Source organism: Pomacea canaliculata, linkage group LG7, assembly GCF_003073045.1.
Source record: "Pomacea canaliculata isolate SZHN2017 linkage group LG7, ASM307304v1, whole genome shotgun sequence".
Classification (NCBI taxonomy): domain Eukaryota; kingdom Metazoa; phylum Mollusca; class Gastropoda; order Architaenioglossa; family Ampullariidae; genus Pomacea; species Pomacea canaliculata.
In genome coordinates, this window is record NC_037596.1 from 2,805,261 (window position 1) to 2,824,537 (window position 19,277).

The window sequence follows — 19,277 nt, forward strand, 5'->3', positions numbered from 1 at the left end:
ATGCGGTGTAACAAAACCAGAAGTCAAGGGTTTAGAAAAGGGTTAAGACACAGCTGGCAGTAAAATGCAAGTGTTGACGATGAAAAGTTTTTTTTACTGTATTTTTTAATGATTATTTGGAAGTAGACGAGAATGCACCTCTCTCTGAGGATACTTTTCATGTCAGGAAAGAAGCTAGATGGATGTAACCAGCGCCTGTCTTTAATAATCCTAAACGTTGTTTTAATTCATGTGGATAAAGTAGGCTCAGAGACATTTGCCCATGGGGCGTACCTACACACACGCACACACACACAAACACAAACACACACTAACAAACACACACTAACAAATATTGCATTTTTGTTAATCAGTTCTTGTTTCAATGCTCTTTTCAAAGCCTCAACTTGTGAACTAATAAAAATAAACAATAAACGAGAAACTGCAGCAGCTCTCAACGACTAACTACAGCTCAGTCTTTTTCAAAGTCTAGCTTCTAATTTCAAGCCCAGTGGTTCTCAAACTTCAAGCCGGCATCAAGCAAGAAGTAACTTCAAGCCCCAAGTTGACAAAGGTCATCATAAACCCAGTAGCTTACAAGAATTAGTTTCAAGCAGGACATTCTCAAGGACTAACTTCATCACACCAGATGGCAAGGGTCAACCTCAAACCTAAGGCCCGAATGAATGTCATAAACTTACTTGAGGAAGAAAGGACTAAGGAGGAAAATGACATCAGAGACAATCTTGAAGAGGAGGCAGACAATGATTTCCCACCAGAACATTTTCACGATGACTTTCAGCAGGCTTGGCCTTTTCCTTTTTTCTGTTGCTATGGAAACAGAGAAATAGCTGAAAGGGCAAGTAAGCACTGCTTCATATTATTTTTTTGAACCTTACATTTCTACACTCTGTGTTTATGTTGTTTTTCTCTCAGTATGTATTGTTTGTTTTGTGTGTGTGTGTGTATTACTGTTCCAATTTTTTGTCAAACTTCTTTTGTTACTTATATATACTTATACCATGTATACTTATACACAATGTTTTTCAAAGTTAGGAAGTTCAGTTCCGCGACCTTGTCACTACTCACCGTTTTATTATCCGGCGGCAGGAAGAGGGGGGTGGACTCCGTCAGCACCTCCTTGCTACCTGTGTTCTTGGATGAAGCACCTTTGAGCGCATTCTCCAGCCACCCTCCGCTGCTGCTGGGGTTGTACAAAGAGATCGCGTGCTTTTAATCCTTTAAACTAATATTATAGGTGGGGGTATTATTGGCACTTTCTGTCATCAGGTGTGTGTTTTCAGATTCGTTTTTCTTTCTTCTCCGTCTAACCTGAACAATGTGCGTGTCTGCGAGCTGTTTTCGGTCGGTTACTCACTGCAGTCGATACAACGGAAATTCCTGGTCAAGTATAATTGTCTTTTTGTTTGACTTAATGTGTCTGTCAAAGACTGGCCATGGAGAGAGTAAGCAATTATCAACGTCTGATTTTACATAAATATTGTAATTTATAACAAGGAACATCCGTCAGGACTCCCTGTCCAAACAATCGTGAACTTCACCTGCACATCTAGTTCTTGCTCCCACCCTACACTCTCTCCCCTCCCCCCACGATCCCCTGAAACACCTGCTTGTGCGACCTACGTGCGCTCTAGCTTTCGGTTACCTGGATCGGGATTTGCACCTGTCAACTTCCTTTTCCCACAATTTGAAGAAAGTGGGCACCAAGGTGTCGCTGCGTTCCGGGCGGCTCAGCTGCCAGAGGTCATCCTCGCGGAGATCACGTTTAAATCCCGTCAGAATGAGCCTGCCACGAGGACAGGTGTACAGCTAGACAGGTGCTGTTTAAACCTTGTTATGCTTAGAGCAAGTGCAGTGCGGTTTTGTGTTTGGTGCTCAGCAGTTAGAAAATGTTGCTGCCTACAAAAATGAATCTTTCTGATATGTACCAACATGTCTTTTAAAACCAAACCGAATCTTTCAACATAATAAAGCATTCGCAATTTTTTTAAACTGAACCAGAAATGACTTATCATTATATTTAGTTTGAAAATATACGGAAGGAAATGTTTTTCTTCTAGATAAGCCTGCAAAAAAAAAATTCTTTACCTGATTGACTAATCAGTGTTAGTACAAACATACTTCTGTATGTAAGTCCGAAAACGATGGCTACAGGCGTAAATAAATGAATGAACATGCAGTTTCATCTGTAATGTTAATTTGGCAAGAAGTTGAAGAATGTTGCTTAAAGACAAACCTTGTCACCCAGAAGAATGTCAAGAAGGATGGAAAAGAGCATCTTGTTTCTGGACAGGGTGGCTGAAAAAATTACAAAGCCGTAGTAATTCATGATCTTATTCTTGTGGTTCTTTCCTTTTTTCAGAAATATTTAATGTAATGCTTTTAACCTTTGTGTGAAAGGTTTTTATTCTCGTTTCTATCATGAACCATAAAAAACGGTATAGAATAACTAGCTGTTCACACGTTTGAACATGGGATCACCTTTTCTGGTTGGGTGTAGGTACTGCTGCTGACACTGTCGACGAAGAACGTCAGCAACAGCGACAACAGCTGGAGTGAAAAGATCACGATGCCGGTGATAAACATGAGGTCTTGAACATCATCTTGCTGCTGTTGGAAAAAATCAATATCATCATCATTATCATCAGCATCATCATTGGTGAAAGGAAATAATCATTCGCGCGCACACGCGCACACACACACACACACATAGAAAGACTAGAAACAGAAAAAGAGGAAAGAATTATCTAAACATATCTTTTTCATCCTTTTCAAGACAGCGAAAATGCTGTATAGACCAGGTTTAATGCTTTTAAAAAAATACTTATGATACCTTCAGCAAGTGGTAGAAAGGTATGATGCTGCACAGTGAAGTCAGAAGCCAGAAGAAAAGGGAATTCCCAGGCCTTGAACTCCGTTGATGCGTTCATACTGGCTCATAACCGCCATCAGCAGCTGTGACATCACGCAAGGACAAAAAAAGAAGTGAACGCCTTGCCAGTGAGAGAGATCACAAATTCACATAAGACAGATCACATCATGACAGGGAAAGGATTGCCACTCGTGAGTGATGAGTGAGTGAGTGAGTGATCTGTAAACAGAAGTGAGTGAGTGAGTGAGTGAGTGACTCCTGAGTGAGTGAGAGTGAGTGAGTGAGTGAGTGAGTGAGTGAGTGAGTGAGTGGTGAGTGAGTGATGAGTGAGTGAGTGAGTGAGTGAGTGAGTGAGTGAGTGAGTGAGTGAGTGAGTGAGTGAGTGAGTGAGTGAGTGAGTGAGTGAGTGAGTGAGTGAGTGAGTGAGTGAGTGAGTGAGTGAGTGAGTGAGTGAGTGAGTGAGTGAGTGAGTGAGTGAGTGAGTGAGTGAGTGAGTGAGTGAGTGAGTGGAATAGGCTTCTCACAAAGGTTGCTGTCCACAAAGCGTTGGCAAGGTAAGCGGCCGTGTCCTGCGGTACGCCGGCTTCATCTAGAGATCTTTGAAGTAGTTGCGTCAGGTGTAGCAGTGCCAGAAGTATACACAATGCCTGAACGACACACACACACACACACACACACACACCACACACGTGCCACACTTAGCTTGCTATCTAGTTCTAGCACAACATAAAATTTAACCAACCCATCAACCAAACCGTGCTATCTCTTTTCTGTCTCTTTTTTCTTTCTTTCTCTCTCTTTCTCATCCGTACACTCCCTTCCGGCCTATCCCACTATATGTGTTCATCCGTCCTTTCCGTTTCTTCATTCTGTCCCTATGCACATCCCACTCTTTGTCTGTCTTTTTCTGTATTTCCTAACACTTTACAATCATATTGTAATGCTGTTTCTTTCTACTGTTACAGTATCCAGTACCCATAACTCTAGCGGCTATATTGCATTACATGCATTACCAGTCTGCATGCGTTCAATAACGTCAATCCAAAGCGATGCGAGGTTCTCTCCCGTTTGACGGAAATGACGTATCGTGGCAGCAGCAGCCACAGAAATGCACACGGCACCCATGAGACGATCGTCTGCTGGAAGCAGTCAGTGAACTGGGGCCACGAGTTGTCCAAGAGCAGCGTCTCGTTCTGGGGAGAAAGTTTCAGGGATGTTTACTTTTCTGTAATTTTTTTCCCGTAATAATTCCGTATACATTTATTTCTTCGTGTAATTTTCCTTTTGGATGAATATAGACTTAGCATTATCACATTATTAATCATGATCTCTCTCATTTCTAGGCAAAATAATAATAAATTGCCTGAATTTTTCCTCTTGTTCTTTTCCTAAACTCTCATTTCTAATTTATCAGTATATTCATAAACCAGTCTGTCCATATTAACAGGTATGTTCATAAACTATTGTTTCCATTTTACCATTATGTCCTTTAACCAGTAATTTTAGGTATGACAAAGGATTTTACCACAAGGAAAAGCCCAAGTGTATATCTGAAAGTTCTTTCCCATCTAAACCCAGAAGTAGAGGACGATATTGCTGTGAAAGCTAAAGACAATAGGGGTTAAAAGGAAATAGGAACCATCCTATTACTTCTATCAGCTTACGTATCTGAGAACACGTTTTGATTAACCCTCAAAGGGTTGTCCTTTTCGGTAAGAAACTGGAGCTCGTGTTCGTGACAATGACACAGGTAGCATCTGGTCTCGTCTTCCGCTTTCAGCAGCAGCAAGGCCAGCACCAACATTTTACAGTTTCTTATTTTGAAACATTCACTCAGCCTCTTCACACGGGTCATGAGCTTAGTTGAAGGTCTGTCTATGCTGTTCAGAGGTTAGTATGAGTTTTGCTTTCTGAATAATATTCGTTGAGAACAAGCAATAAATCCTGGGCACTGAGGTGAAGAAGGGAAGGAAAATGGCTAATGTCCAGTACTTTCCAAAAAGTGCTGACGGAAAACTAATAAACAAAGGGGCACCACAGGGTTTTTCTAACTGTGGAAGTAAGTGATGTGGTCATTTTAGGATACTCCCGGAGTTTGGTCATATCCCTGCTTTATGCATCAGGCCTATTGTGCTTATAGCTCAAAGTGCATTTTTGTGGTTTTGCCTTCTGATATCCGAGAAGAACAGACAAACCTGTTGATTATCATTTGAATATCTTTCAGGGTTTACATGTTTTATTTTGATGATATCACCGAGAGTTAAAAACTTAGCTCACAAAAGATTGAACAAAAAGCAAAGTTTTGAAGGCATTTTACTTGGAAGTAATTACTCTGTTCTCGTCATAAGCAGTGAGCTTTTAATATCAGGAATCAAGTAAATGCTTTACTGTGGCACTTGTATTTAAAGCTTGGTTTTTTTAAATATTGTTCGTTTTTGTTGTTTTTTCTTTAACTAATGTCTGCAAGATACTCACCCAGAATTCTCCTCCACAAAACTCTTTAAAGTTTTCACCCATTGTAAAGCCGTGTTATTGATGACTGATCGCTGTGTTGAGTACCAGAGACGAGTTTACTGCTGAGACAGAAACAAAATCTTTCTGAAGACAATGTCCACTTGTGAGTTTCATGACATCCGTCACCGACGGACCACGTTAACCAGAACAAAAAAAGAGAGAATAACAGGAGTAGAATGACTAACAGATGGATGACTTTTTGACCGCAGTACCCTTATCTAAGAGTTTATTTGCCTGAGTGATGTATTTTACTGATAATAAAATAATAGTTACACATACAATGGTAGAGGTAAAGGTAGTGTTGTGAACTTTTGGTCGGAGGGTAGAGAGGTGTTAGAGCTCTTACGTATATCGGGGTAAGCTTCAGGGAGGTAGGTGCCTATCTCTATCTCTTCCTTACCTTCCTCAACCCTCTACAGTCTACAGAGGTAGGCACTCACTCCATAACATAGGGAAGTACGCTATTATTATTATTATTATTATTATTATTATTATTATTATTATTATTATTATTATTATTATTATTATTATTATTCATATCTATGTAAATATACATTTACACCTATCTTGTACATATACAAATTCTAAACATACAAAACACGCGCTCAAGTACACACACGTACACACACGCATACACATTCTCTCTCTCTCGTTCTCTCTTCCTGAGTACACAAGGAACATTTTGCTACAAAAGTCATTTATCAATCCTGACAAAAACAACATAATTAAATCTGATGCAAGATTCACAAAAACGGTCTTCTTTCGCCCTTTGTGAGCTGGTCGTGAGTGTCGACTCGCTATATCTCCCGGAACCTCCACGCAGTCCTCGAGAATAATTCATCAACGTCGAGCTGTGTCGGGGGCGACTAGAGTCCGGACGATGACACACAATGACACACAGCGACTCCTCCGTGCGGCGACATTCACCCTGACGACAGACACTCTCTCCACGCTGCTGCCATTGAGGTGAGGCGACTAGTGAAGGTCTTTTTGTGCAGGTACAACCTCTTCAAACATCAGTTTTGCCAGTTTTGTTACTTGTATTCCGTGTAATATACTGTGTCTGACTTATCCTTTTCTGCTGTTTCGTGTTGTTGTATAACCTAAATGTTATCTTATCCCGTCATCATTATTTTTTTAGTTAGATAACAGAGGTACATATATATACTTATTTGTTTAATTATTTATTTTATACAGTCACATTTTTTTTAAAATGCTAAAACCAGGATACTGATTCGTTCAGTGACAGTTTTTTCCCTCTAGCTAACTTTGCATTTCGTTTGCTTTAAATGTGTCTGCTACTTCTTTTTCAGCTGAACGGCATACAGCTAATTTCTATGCTTATCTGTGTTCGTCTATGTTCCTACCATTCTGTCTGTCTGCCTTATTTGCTATGTATGTCTATCCTTCTTTACTATGTCTATTTACTATGGCTGTCTATCCTGGTGTCTTTATTTTATGTGTCTGTGCTGCTGTCTGCCTTCTTCCTTTGTATGCCTGTCTTCCATCCCTTTTATCTATGTGACTGTCTTCCTAGCTATGTATGTTAATTTATCTGTGTTTACTGTCTTTAAATTCCCTCCTTCTGCCATCCTTCCTATGTTTGTCTATATATTTGTCTATTCTCCGCTCTGTCTACATATATGTGTCTGCATTGCCTCTGTCTTTCTATATCTGTGTTTGCTTTTACTCCTTTTTGTTTATTTTTACTGTCTGCATTTATCGCTTTGTTAGTAAAGTATTATAGAACATGTTTAGTAAATTTTAGTGAATTTTTTATTCAAAAGTTGGCAAATATACTATGCATTCGATAATTTGTCATATTAAAAAGACTTTTAAGCAACTCCCTGTCTTTTTTCCAGAAACAAACTCTACAGAAAGGCAGCAGCGTGCCCACCACTGAATGTTTTCCAAAGATCACAGCAGCGATAATATGTACACTAGTCGGGAACAGTTTCTCTTCTAACACAAGTACAGAAACCAAACTAAAGATTGTATCCACACCTGTCAAGACTGTCGTCTGCACAAAGCGCTACAACATGTGTTTTCTACTCAGAACCATCCTAATCACTGGAGGAATGTCTTTTTTCCGACTCTGAAGTCTCCATTTCGGCAACAGCTAAAAAAAGGAAGCATCGAGCGCCATGACCATTATCTACCAGTACCGGGTGGCCACGGCATCCCTGGGTGGGTTTGTGAAGCTGCTGTGCGCCTGGCGGGGTAGTGTGTACAAGTTGTTGTTCAAGGAGACCTTGCTCTTCTCTGGTCTCTACGCCCTCATCAGCTTGACCTACAGGTTCGCCCTCAGCGACCAGCAGAAATTGTAAGTACCCTACCTGTCTGACCTGACCAAGTATGGTGGAGTGTTGATTGTCGAGTTTTATTTCATCATCATTATCATCACCACCACCATCAACATCATCGTCGTCATCATCATTGTCAGTCCAGAGGTTGTACAGTGGCGCCACCTTTCTCGGTTTTATGCCCCTTCTATGGACGCATTGAATGAGAGGTCAGTCCACTTTTGGATGTCTGCCCATTTCTTCTTTTTCTTCTACTTCCATGTACTGTTTCTTGTATAATTGTTTTTACAAGTCTAGATTGTTATTATTTTGATTGAACAAATGAAGAACGAATAAACAAAAGAAAAAATGCAACAAAATTCTAGATTTTCTAATATTCTCGCAAGCAATCAGCAGCATGATTTCCAATGATTTTCTTCTCGGAGTTTTCTCCAACAAGGTACTCTTGCACCTTTTTCCCCTGAAACCGAGTACTGAGGAACTAGATGCTGTACAAACCAATTTGTTACGCACGTGACAATCATTCAATCAATCATTCGACCCTGGTACCTGTCGTAATAATCGATGCTGAATTAAATTGCGACTGATTTGATCTTCTGCTGAACTCACGAAATCGTGAGATATGTACTCGTTGTTTCAAATAGAGATTATTTTATTAATTTACCGATTTTCTCGTCAGTCGAGTCCTGAACTTAGTGTATTTTACTTACATTTTACTCCAGGTAGCATAGCACTTGCTACGAAGCCAAGTTAACAGGCTTCGGTACTCCCACAGTCTTGAGTCTGCAGTACTCCCGGAGGTAGCTTATATTTTCGTACTTCCACCAGTAGCCTATTGTCTGTGATAGTTCCATAGACTATTGACTATGACATTTCCGGCTAACAAATGTGAACAAATGCACTGTAAAAACTACAAGAAGAACTGTCAGTGAACATCAGATGACAGGGTGTTGTTGTCAGCTGCAGGACGTTACGTCTATGTTCATCTCGACTACCCGAACTCAGGCCATCCGTTATCAGCTGATAGGTGGCAGTAATTAGCAAGGTTGCTAATGAGATCATCCCTGTGCTGTGGCTGCTATCAGCTGCTTTGCAATCGCTATCAGAACAAATACGTAACTGTTTTCGACAACATTTTAATCACCAGTCTGTCTTTCTGTATGTGTGTGTGAGAGAGAGCTACCCTCTCATCTCATCAGTATGAGTTTCACAGTTGTCAGCTTCCTTTTTAGGCTTCTGTTCATTCTTCGGATGTCACTTTTACACCACACTTAACTCTGTGAAAACATAAAACGGGAAAACGTTTTTCCTCAATTTAAAATACGAAAACTATGTAATATAAGTTGAAGCATTTTTATAAAGATGCCTGTAAGTACACACACTATAGTTTATAAAGAGTAAATACGATTTTGCAGGTCCTTCTAGTACACTAAAATTCAAATGAAAAGACAAAGGTAAAATTACATCAAAGAAAAGGAGAAAGCATCTGACAATGACCCTGCCATAGTCTGACATGAAAATTGTGTTTATATGACAACTCCAGTGCATCATTCATATATATAGCTGTTTGTCATAGCGACATCCTGATAAAGCGCAAGCAGCCTTTTGTCATGGCCTACAGATGGGCGAAAGTAAACAACAATACAAATAAGGAGTGTCTGATAAAATGACAGCTTCTGGTCCAAATCCTACAAATCCTTGTGTGGGTGTGAGAGTGTGTCCTTGGCTTTTTTGTACTTGACCTGCGGCGGTAACTTTCCATTCTACAAGGTATTTTTCGGCATTTCCAACACTTGAAAGTATGTTACACATAGTGAGCCTGTCACATGAACTGTCTCAAGAGATGCTAAAATTAATTCGCGAGAGATAATTAAAAGTACAAGTTAGTACAACATTCAGCGACAGAGTCAGGAAAAGGGCAGTTGGGAGAACCTGCACAAGTATGCTTGTCCTTACTGATGAATCCGAGTGATGACAGATAAGCCGGCAACACCATAAGCAGTTTTGACTACAGTGAAATCATTAAAGTACTCGAGCGATGTTTACCGAAACGATCTCTAACGGTGTACGAAAATTGTACGGCCTCTAGTTACACCTTTGGAATGTGATAATTTGATAACGAAGCAGATAACCTCAAAGGCGTCTTCCTTTGACAGACTACAGGGGGACAAATCATTGAGGTTTGTGTGCATGTGCTTGAACCGTGACTGTGGGAACAAAACTGTTCGCACCTGTCCTGATTTACCCGCGCGCGTGCTTGTTTGTTTGCGCGTGTGTTTCGTGATCTTGAGTATCCATCAATTTTTTTCCACACCTGCACCTGTCCACTTTGCTAGACACACACCTTTCCACTTTTTAACATGAAAGCTAACCTACTCAAAATGGTAGTAAGGTTCTCTCTGTGCGTTTCCAGTAACACATTTTAACACTCTTGCTGATGACACGTGCGGATTGTCGCATGTTATCTTTGTTGACTGTCACGTTCAGCTCTGCCACATTTATCTGATAAGTCCGCCCGGTTGCTCACCCGGCCAGTGTCCTGCAAATGTTACATGTAATGTCGTTCCAGGTTTGCTTTTCATTGTGCTGTGTCATTGGTTACGAAATTCAGTTTCACACTTTATGAGAAAGTCGCCGAATGTAAATGTTGCTTGTGTTGTAATGTTACCTACGTTTGTTTCCTGCTCCTATGTTCCACTGAGAGCGAATAGGAACAAGAAAAACAATGGTAGCAGCATCTTTTTTCATCAGTTGGTTCTAGCTTTACAAAACAAGAATACATAATAACAGCAAAGGAGGGAAGGGACGTCAACTCTGGAACCGAGAAAATGGAGTTATCTCGAAGTGGTCGAAGAAAATTCATGGAGCAAGAGTCAGAATAAACTCACTTCTCATCTGGAAGTGTCCAGTCACACATAAAAATTCTAAACATGTAGCGTAAAAAGTAGTGACGAAGCACACGACAAGTACATGAGAAAATATGAAGAAAGGGTGGTCTGTATATCCGAAACAAATCATAATTGTAAAGAAATGGAGACAATAAATCTATCAAGAGGAAAGAAACCCTTCAGACTAGATGGCGTAGACAAAAAAATAGACTGTAGAGACCGTTGTGAGAGATGTGGTCTACAGGTGAAAACGACTTGACACAATCATAGAACAATCCAGTATTCTTTGCACACGAAACCAGGAGATACTAAAGTCAACGTAAATCCAGGGATAAGCAGGAAAAGACACAGCAGATCACTCAAGCTAGTTAGGCAAAGGGACGTCACTCTCATCATTCATATCTGACTTGATAAATTCACTCCCTTCTCTAGAAACCAGCCTACAAACTTTAATATGCGGGCAAAAAAGGTAAAAAAAAAATTTTTTTTAAAGAAACTGGCATTAGAAAAATACCTGGATTACCTGTCAACGCGACGGCTAATGGAAAAGCTGGGACACTGTTTTTTTTTTTTTTAAGAAATTTCAGTAGAGTGGAGAGTTCACGGTGTCACTAGTCTCGCCTCTTTTTGTGCATGGTAATATTTGTAGGTTTATATCTTGAAGTCAAAGAATAGCTATTTTCCAAGAATTTGGAAAGTAGTCTCCAGCACGGAGCCCATCCAGCCGGTGATTTAAAAATAGGAAACGTGAACTCTTAATCTGCAAGCACAAATCCTCAGTATAAGTCCCTTTTCCTCTGTTTCTCTCACTTTTTGAAACCCAACGTTTACTAGAAAACAAACAAACAAACAAACAAACAAACAAAATTTATAATGATTTTTATGCCAAGTTCCAACATCTCTACAAGAACAGGTTGCTCCTCTCGTTGATTTCCTGCACCTTGTCATAGAGTTTGAACTACCCGGGATGGGGGTGATCAGGGAGGGATAACACAAACCAATATCCGCTTGATCTGGACACTATTTTGTAACCACATAGACAAGACACTTCCCCTTAATTTCGCCATTTTTCTCCAGGGCAATACCTTACCCGCGCTTCATAACTACTGCTCCAGTCCCAATCCGGCCGATATTAAAGTCACATAAAGTGCGCCTGCTGTGACATACCCCATTCATTCAATTTTTTTCAGACAGTTCGAGCAGGTGGCCATGCACTGCAACAGCTACACCAGCTTCATACCAGTCTCCTTCGTCCTCGGCTTCTACGTCACAGTCGTGGTGCAGCGATGGTGGCAGCAGTTTATCAACGTCCCATGGCCGGACAGGTATCCCTGTTTGATAACACGGCTTTATTCGGTTACAAGCAGGTGTTTTACCTTTTAGAAAGAACAGAAAAAAAAAAATGTAGGAATATTAATAAAAATAAATAAAAACAGGGGAATGATAAAATAATGGGATATTTAAAAGAAGGGTAGCTAAGAAGAGGAAATTTTCAAAATGGTAGAGTTGTGGATGCCAGGAAGATCCAGCTAGAGTTGAGCCTCTTCTGGTTTTCAGGACGATCTTTGTCATGTGTACATACCTCAACGGGCAAGAGGAACGGGCGAGGATCATGAGGCGGACTGTGGCTCGCTACATGCTGTTCGGACTGATCCTCATCATGCGAGCAGTGTCTGTGGCCGTGATGAAGCGCTTCCCCACCATGGACCACATCATTGAAGCAGGTGAGAAAAAGAGGAAAAGAAATCGGGAAAAAGACAAACATGAAGGAGTTAAATTAAGGAGGGAAAACGAAAGAAAGAACGAAAAGAAAGATAAAAAATAAACAGGGGGTATAAAAAATAAGAAAAATGGAGCGAAGATAAGGAATATATGGAATAAAGAAAATAACACAGAAAAAGAGAGAGAGAGAGAGAAAGGAAGAAGATAAAGAAAGAACAAAGGAAAAGGACAAGTAAAAGCACGAACCCTACAACCGTTGGCCGCCATGTGCGTGCTTGTTTAGGTTTCGTGACCAAGGAGGAGGCCGAGGCGTATGAGGCTGTGCAGTGCAAGTATCTCAAGTTCTGGGTTCCGCTCATGTGGGCCAACAACATCATCGCACGCGCCCGCCACGAGGCTCGCATTGAGACGGAGTTTGGGCTGCGAATGATACTAGAGGTACTTCCCCCTCCTGTCTCTCTTTCTCTCATTCTCCTCCACCCTTCACCCTCCTAATCTCAGGCTGAAGCGTAAGAACCCACTATTTATCTCCCATCTCTCTTTCTTTGGCCTTTTATTCTTATGAACTGAACTTATTTCTTTTCATTTTTATTTCCGCAATAAGCAACTGGCTGACTTCCGAGACAAGTGTTCCATCTGCTTCGTGTACGACTGGATCACAATACCTCTCGTTTACACACAGGTAACAAGAAAAATGAACTCGAAAACCTTCATTCTAAACATAAACAAACTTAACAAACATGAAATTGATTTTTTGTCATTCTTGGTGCTTCAACCTAAAAACCACAACAAGACAAGACAATAATTAATCTCAATTTTCTAAATTTTTTTTTTCATAAATGTTTTATTGGAATATTTTACCAAAGCACCATTTTAGTTCATCGCTTTGTCGTCAGTCCAGAGGTCTTGTTGAAGATTTCTAGACATAAATGCAGGTCAACTTACAAATATGCAAAGTAGTATAAATAAATAGAAGGAGCTTTTTCTCTTTTACCTGTCAAGGTGGTCACACTTGCTGTGTACTCCTTTCTTTGCTGCGTGTCTGGTGGGCCGGCAGTTTCTGGACACGAAACATGGCTACCCAGGGTACGAGTATGATTTGTACGTTCCAGTTTTCACGCTGCTGCAATTCTTCTTTTATATGGGGTGGCTAAAGGTCAGTCTTGTATTTGGTTCTTGAATTTTCAGAAAAACTCTGCGTTCAAGTGAGTGTGCGTGCGTGCTTGCATGTACGTATGTGTAAGACTAGCTGAATGTGTATGTGTGTGTGTGTGTGCGAGGATCTCTTTGTGTATGTGAGAGAATGTGTGTGAATGTGTGTGTGTGTGAGAAAGAGAGAGAGAGCACGTGCACATACTGCCGTGAGGTGTGTGGATTTATACGTGAGTGTGTGTATGTCCACCTGTGTGTGAGTTTTGTGTCTTGGTAGTGTTCACCTGATTGCAATGATTGTTGCGAGGATCCACACCGACATGTTGATAATCACAACATTTCATTGCCTTATCTAGGTAGCCTGAACAGATGATTAACCCGTTCGGCGAGGACGACGATGATTACGACATCAACTGGCTGCTCGACCGCCACACTGCAGTAAGTGCTTACAGGGCACCAACAAGGGAGATTCATCTCATACAGGCCACAAAAACTTTTATCTCATCACAGTTACTTAAAAGTAATTTTAAATCAAAGCACTAGAAAAAGCGCTTACCATCCATATTTTTGTCTTTGTCTTAAGCAATCTATTATTAAATTTTTTATTCATTTTTTAAGGCATTTTTAGACTGATACTTTTGACTTTGTGGTATGTACTGAGAACTTCTGCACTACCTATCTTTTCATGTTTCTGTCTCACGAATCACACTCTACCTACGTCACTTCCGTCCCTCGCTGCTGTTGGAGCATGAATCACTCAGCGCCACGTCACTTCGTTAAGAGGATATTATTCATCTCTCCAGCTCAGGCCAGACGCACTCTACTTCCGCTGTTTCCGCTTAAAAACATTCTTGTCAGAGCTCATTTAGCTCATACCTCATTTAACCCCTTTACCTGTGAGCCACCTACAAGGAGGAAAGGAAAATGGAGGCTTTGTGTGAAGTTGGGACAGGAAGATGATAGTGAAATATTTAAAACACAAAACATTTTTGTTGTAATTAATTAAAACCATGCTTGACTTCGTGGTTGGAATGCTATTTGTTGTGTCTTGTCGTGTGATATCAACTATTTTTGAAAAGAATGACATTTGCAGTAAATATTTACACAAAGAAACGACTTCCGGGTTAGGAAATAAAGAGTTAACTATAAAATAGATTGCAGGGAGACATTCATTTCTGTCAGTTTGCCCACTTTTAGTTTCACGGATCGTTGACATATTAGCACAGCTCTTAGATGGAGTGGCCTTATCATACTTGACTTGTCTGCCGCCGTTGGAGGAAGCATCAAGTGTCTAGCCTTGTCAGCTGCTGCTTCTGTTCAGTGTTTTTCATCCGCAACTCCCTGTACACGTGGCTCTGCATAAGCTCTCGTCAGCTTGTACCAATTAAACGATGAATGAACACCGCTTAATCTTTCCAATTTATTTGTTTGATTGGGCAACTGTGGGTGAAACAAAAAAAAAAAGGAAGTAAAAAAATATGTAAATGAATGTGAGACCAACATTTTTCACATTATTAACTTCTGTGGCAATATACATAATGTATCAGCAACGACACAATCTGATACGATCCAGAATGGCAGCACTCAATGAACAGCAAATAAAAAGCATACAATTGATAAGTTAATTCTCTCAATAATTTTCTTCATAACCTTTGTTTCTGTATGTTTTCCTGTATATTTTCCTTCCCTTTCTTCCTCTCTCTCTTTTCCTCTCTCTCTTCCTCTCTCTCTCTCTCTGAGAGACACTTAGTTACTTCCCTTTTTGTGTCAGGTGGCTTTTGCACTGGTCGATCAATGCTGCGGTCGCCACCCGCCACTCATCCGTGACCAGTTCTGGAACGATGTGGTCATGCCTGAGCTGCCCTACACGGAGGCCTCCTACTCCTCCAAGCGGCACAACTTCCTGGGTTCCACCTTCAACATCGAGTAAGAGCTGGCGCTTGTAAACCTATTGCCTGTCATTTTCCTAGCTACTGGGTTCTAAGCTAGAAATCTTCATCCAGCGAATAACTGAGAGTAGTTTTATTTCTTCGTCAGCTGTCTGCTCAGAAAATGTACTCATGCTGCTATCATGTATTAACATCAGTATAAAAGGTTCGAGCTTGTGTGCCTCGCTTGTCTCCAGACCTCCATCGAGAGAAGAGATGCAGATCCATCACGAGCATGAAGGCTTGAGAAGGCGCAGTCGGAGTTCCTTTGCCGGCTCTCTCCTCAGTCTCTTCTCCCTCAAACCTCAGAAGTAAGAAGCTTGATCTCACTCTTAATCAGCTTCATCTCAAACTTCGAATGTAAAAGTATCATCTCAAGCTGTGACTTGGTTGGCTGGTTAGTTGTCTGGATGGCTGGCCTTAATTGAAAACCAGTCGATACTGTTTTTTTAATTTAATATGCTCGTTTAATTCTATTTTATGTGTTTACAGCCGTCTTCTCTCTGGATCACGAGACACCCTAGATTCTGCAGAACACCATACTGGACGCTTCCTGTCTGTACCAAACGGAAAGACGGGTTATCTGCCGGTGTCCCCTTTAGTGACGGCCATGGAAAAGTCCTCTAGCGTCTCTATTGACCTGTCGGACACTGGTGATGGACACGCAAACTCAGTCCCGTAAGTTGTTGTTATTGTTGTTTATAGTGTTCTTGTTGCCGACTGATGGTGTTTATTTTGTTGTTGTTGTTGTTGTTTGTTTGTTTGTGTTGTTTTGTTTTGTTTTGTTGTTGTTGTTTTTTGTTAAATGTGTGCAGTTATTTTCAGGGTTTCTTTCTGTCTTGTCTGTGTCTTATGAAGTGATGGTGTAGTGATGCGAGGAGAGTGTGGACTTTTCGTTTTCATTTTCTGTTTTTTATTGTTTATGGGCATTGTTGCTATTGTTCCTGTTGCCATTGGCTTGCTGGTTCGTTAGTTCGCTCATTCTGTTATTTGTTTGTTCGTTTATTTGTTTGCTTTCTCGGCTCACTTGTTTGTTCATTCATTGGCTGCTTCAGTCTTTTAATATTCTGTAACCTATCATTTGTCAAAAAGTTGTCACTGATCTAATATTGCATTTCTGGATGCCAGTTTTTAATCATGGTTAGTAAGGTTTTTCTTGTTGTTGTTGTTGTTTGTTTATTTTAGGAGGGGTTTAAATATTTTTTAGACGTGAGCCTGTTGTCAGCGTAAGACTAGTATTTAGCTCTGCTTATTAGTCTTTTGATAGTGTGCCAATGTTAGATAGTGTAATTGAAGAAACCAAAGTTTTGTAATATTTTAAAACATTGTCGTTTGGTATCACAGGTGGTGCAGACCAGGGAGCGATCCAGCAGTTTCAAAATGAACAAAACTGAGAATGTAGAGCCCAAGGTTCGAAAGCTGAGTTCTCCCTCGCGCTTTCATTTCGGCTCAAAGAAGGACAAGGAAGTGAACTCACCGAAACCAACAAGGTTCGGTAATTCTTGCAAGTCAAGATTGACTGGAATTCTTACGATTTTCATTTTCTCTGGGTTTTTTTTTTTTAATCTATTAACCTCCCACTCTGTCTGTCTGCCTGTCTGTCTGTCTGTCTGTCTGTCTGTCTGTCTGTCTGTCTGTCTGTCTGTCTGTCTGTCTGTCTGTCTGTCTGTCTGTCTGTCTGTCTGTCTGTCTGTCTTATTTTAGCACTTTGAGCAAATCTTTCCACTGACGCAAAGACTTTGATTCCACATTAACAGCGAAAAGCGTCTGTTGCCAGGTTCAAGGTAGAACCTGTGGATGACCCACACCCACCACCAGACACGTCCTCCACCATCTCCGCCAGCTCCACCGGAGGGACCAGCAGCGGGGTCAACACCAGAATGCGGAAAACTGGCTACATCCTGACCAACGCCCAGCAGCTGATGAGTAAAGCATCCGTGTCCAGGGCCCCTATCCTGTCCATCATCGAGGAGGGCAACACCGTCACCAGCTTACGTCAGATCTTCTCTGCGCGTGCACCTGGCGATGAAGAGGGAGACGACGGGTCATCAGACGATGAGCCTTTTGAGAGGCAGTCCACAGTCCCTTTGTTCGTAATACTGTAGCACTTTTTCTTTCTATGTGTGCTTGCTTGCTTGTTTGTTTGTTTGTTTGTTTGTTTGTTTGTTTGTTTGTTTGTTTGTTTGTTTGTTTGTTGTTTTTTTTCGTTCGTTTGTTCGTTCGTTCGTTTGTTTGAAATTTTGTACGAGTGCGCTTACGACATACACAGACACATGGAACTCTAAAAAAATACCGTAAAGTACATCTTTCCCCAAAATACTTAACAGACTGACTCCCTTGCGTGTGCATATGTATGTGTACTTTGTGGGGTAGGATGTGCGCGGGAGGCGGGTAGGGGATGGGTAACTTCTACGTAGAACCAGGTGCAATTGAATTTTTTTTTTTTTCAGCAGGTGAGCATAAGCCACTGATAGTTTTCTGAACAGCTTGGTTGGCAGCCCTTTATGTCATCCAGCTTTATCTTACCCTGATAAAGATTATAACTACAATTGTTCAAAATAATAGCGCTAAACAATATTTCTGTTGTAATTAATACAGAGTAATGACATGCGACCACAAGTGAGACTAAATACATTTTGGGTGGGTCTACCTGACTTGTGATTGCTTTCTTTCAGGCTTGATGAGATAACGGAAGTACCAGTGGAATCAGGGTCGCCACAAAATGCCATACCGATGATCACCGTCGATGAATACTGATGTAATATTTACATCAGCTACAACGATCTTATACTGTTTTCTTGCAGCAACATATGTCTTCGTCCAAAATAGTTTTCAATGCATTTGCAGAGTTTTGTCGATTTCTTTACATCTCCACTAAACAGGACTTTCCCGCAGATTGGGAGCTGGGGTAGGTGGTATGGGAGGGACATGTGAAGGGCTGGTGGTCGACGGTGTGAGAACAGAACATGATTTGCTGATCCCTGATCTCAATACATTTGAACCAGAAGGAATAATTTCATCTTCTGTCAAACAGTTGTTTGTGAATCATCATACTCGGGACTTTGCTGCAACTTGAAAATGTCTCCACCATCGCCTGACCAGAGCTAGAACCGGTGGTACTGTATTTCAGAACTATGTAGATACACGTTTCGGCTTTCTTTGGAGAAGAGACTGGTAAATAAAGAAAAGACTTTGGCTGTTTATATTTGTTTCTGGTTAAAATGGCACTCGAGAGTCTGCTTTTAAAATGATCTAATGTTTTTTTAAGTTTGTTGGCATGTTCTTAAACCGAAAATAAATGATTTCAAAACTCGACCTCCTCAGCTAGGGTATACAAATTTATATATGATGAGAGTGGGTTTTCTTTTCAAATGAATGAGTTGAGACAAAATATATCCATTTCCATTTACAAGATACAAACCTTCAAACAACCACGCGCACTTAAAAAGCTGTAACCTCTGACGTCATGTTAGTACGTGTTTATGTTGTCAAGACTACAACCAGTCAGAAAGCTGGAAACTTTTCGTATATAAATCTCGTCGAGGCCTGATTCTTGAAGTCGTTGTCCTGGAAAGAGTGGGTGTAAAATGGAGAAATAAAGGACACACTTTTCAAACAATGTAATCGCCGGTTTTTTTATGAAATAATAAAAGTTTAACAGGAAGTAATGCTGATTATGTTATGCGTCAGTTGACTATATCTTATTATTGCAGTTCGTCAACTAGTTAGACATGACTAATGGTTCTAGAAATATTAACATTACTCGGAGTAACAAACTCCAAATTTGGAGCAAATGTGTTTTCATCAGTTCGTGAAACAGAAACCCTGTCCCGCCACATTCACAGCTTTAGTTCTTTCATCTATCTCTCTTCTGTCTTCTTTTATGTTGTCTAGTCTG

General features: G+C 40.7%; 2 protein-coding genes across 3 annotated transcripts in view; one reads left to right on the top strand and one right to left on the bottom strand.

The window, feature by feature from the left end:
- Nucleotides 1-8,704, bottom strand: part of LOC112568703 (multidrug resistance-associated protein 1-like) — a 22,706-nt gene extending 14,002 nt beyond the window's left edge. Inside the window, exons 1-10 of one of the 2 annotated variants that reach the window (XM_025246138.1) lie at nucleotides 8,400-8,704; nucleotides 5,348-5,445; nucleotides 3,886-4,065; nucleotides 3,397-3,519; nucleotides 2,834-2,955; nucleotides 2,482-2,610; nucleotides 2,237-2,298; nucleotides 1,646-1,786; nucleotides 1,069-1,180; nucleotides 681-810 (exon numbers count right to left, since the gene is read on the bottom strand). The gene's annotated coding sequence lies outside the window, so the exon portion shown is untranslated. Of the gene's footprint in view, nucleotides 1-680; nucleotides 811-1,068; nucleotides 1,184-1,645; nucleotides 1,787-2,236; nucleotides 2,299-2,481; nucleotides 2,611-2,833; nucleotides 2,956-3,396; nucleotides 3,520-3,885; nucleotides 4,066-5,347; nucleotides 5,446-8,399 lie in introns of both variants that reach the window. The other variant, XM_025246139.1, reaches the window with a different exon arrangement.
- LOC112568704 (bestrophin-1-like) lies at nucleotides 6,171-18,580 on the top strand. The gene is given in 15 exon segments (XM_025246140.1): nucleotides 6,171-6,352; nucleotides 7,249-7,709; nucleotides 11,768-11,902; nucleotides 12,135-12,301; nucleotides 12,583-12,737; nucleotides 12,904-12,981; nucleotides 13,302-13,325; nucleotides 13,327-13,464; nucleotides 13,812-13,889; nucleotides 15,223-15,377; nucleotides 15,577-15,690; nucleotides 15,872-16,057; nucleotides 16,724-16,869; nucleotides 17,157-17,468; nucleotides 18,055-18,580. Coding segments are annotated over 12 exon segments (1,449 nt in total). The 5' UTR covers nucleotides 6,171-6,352; nucleotides 7,249-7,530; the 3' UTR covers nucleotides 16,764-16,869; nucleotides 17,157-17,468; nucleotides 18,055-18,580.
- The last annotated feature ends 697 nt before the right edge of the window (nucleotides 18,581-19,277 follow it).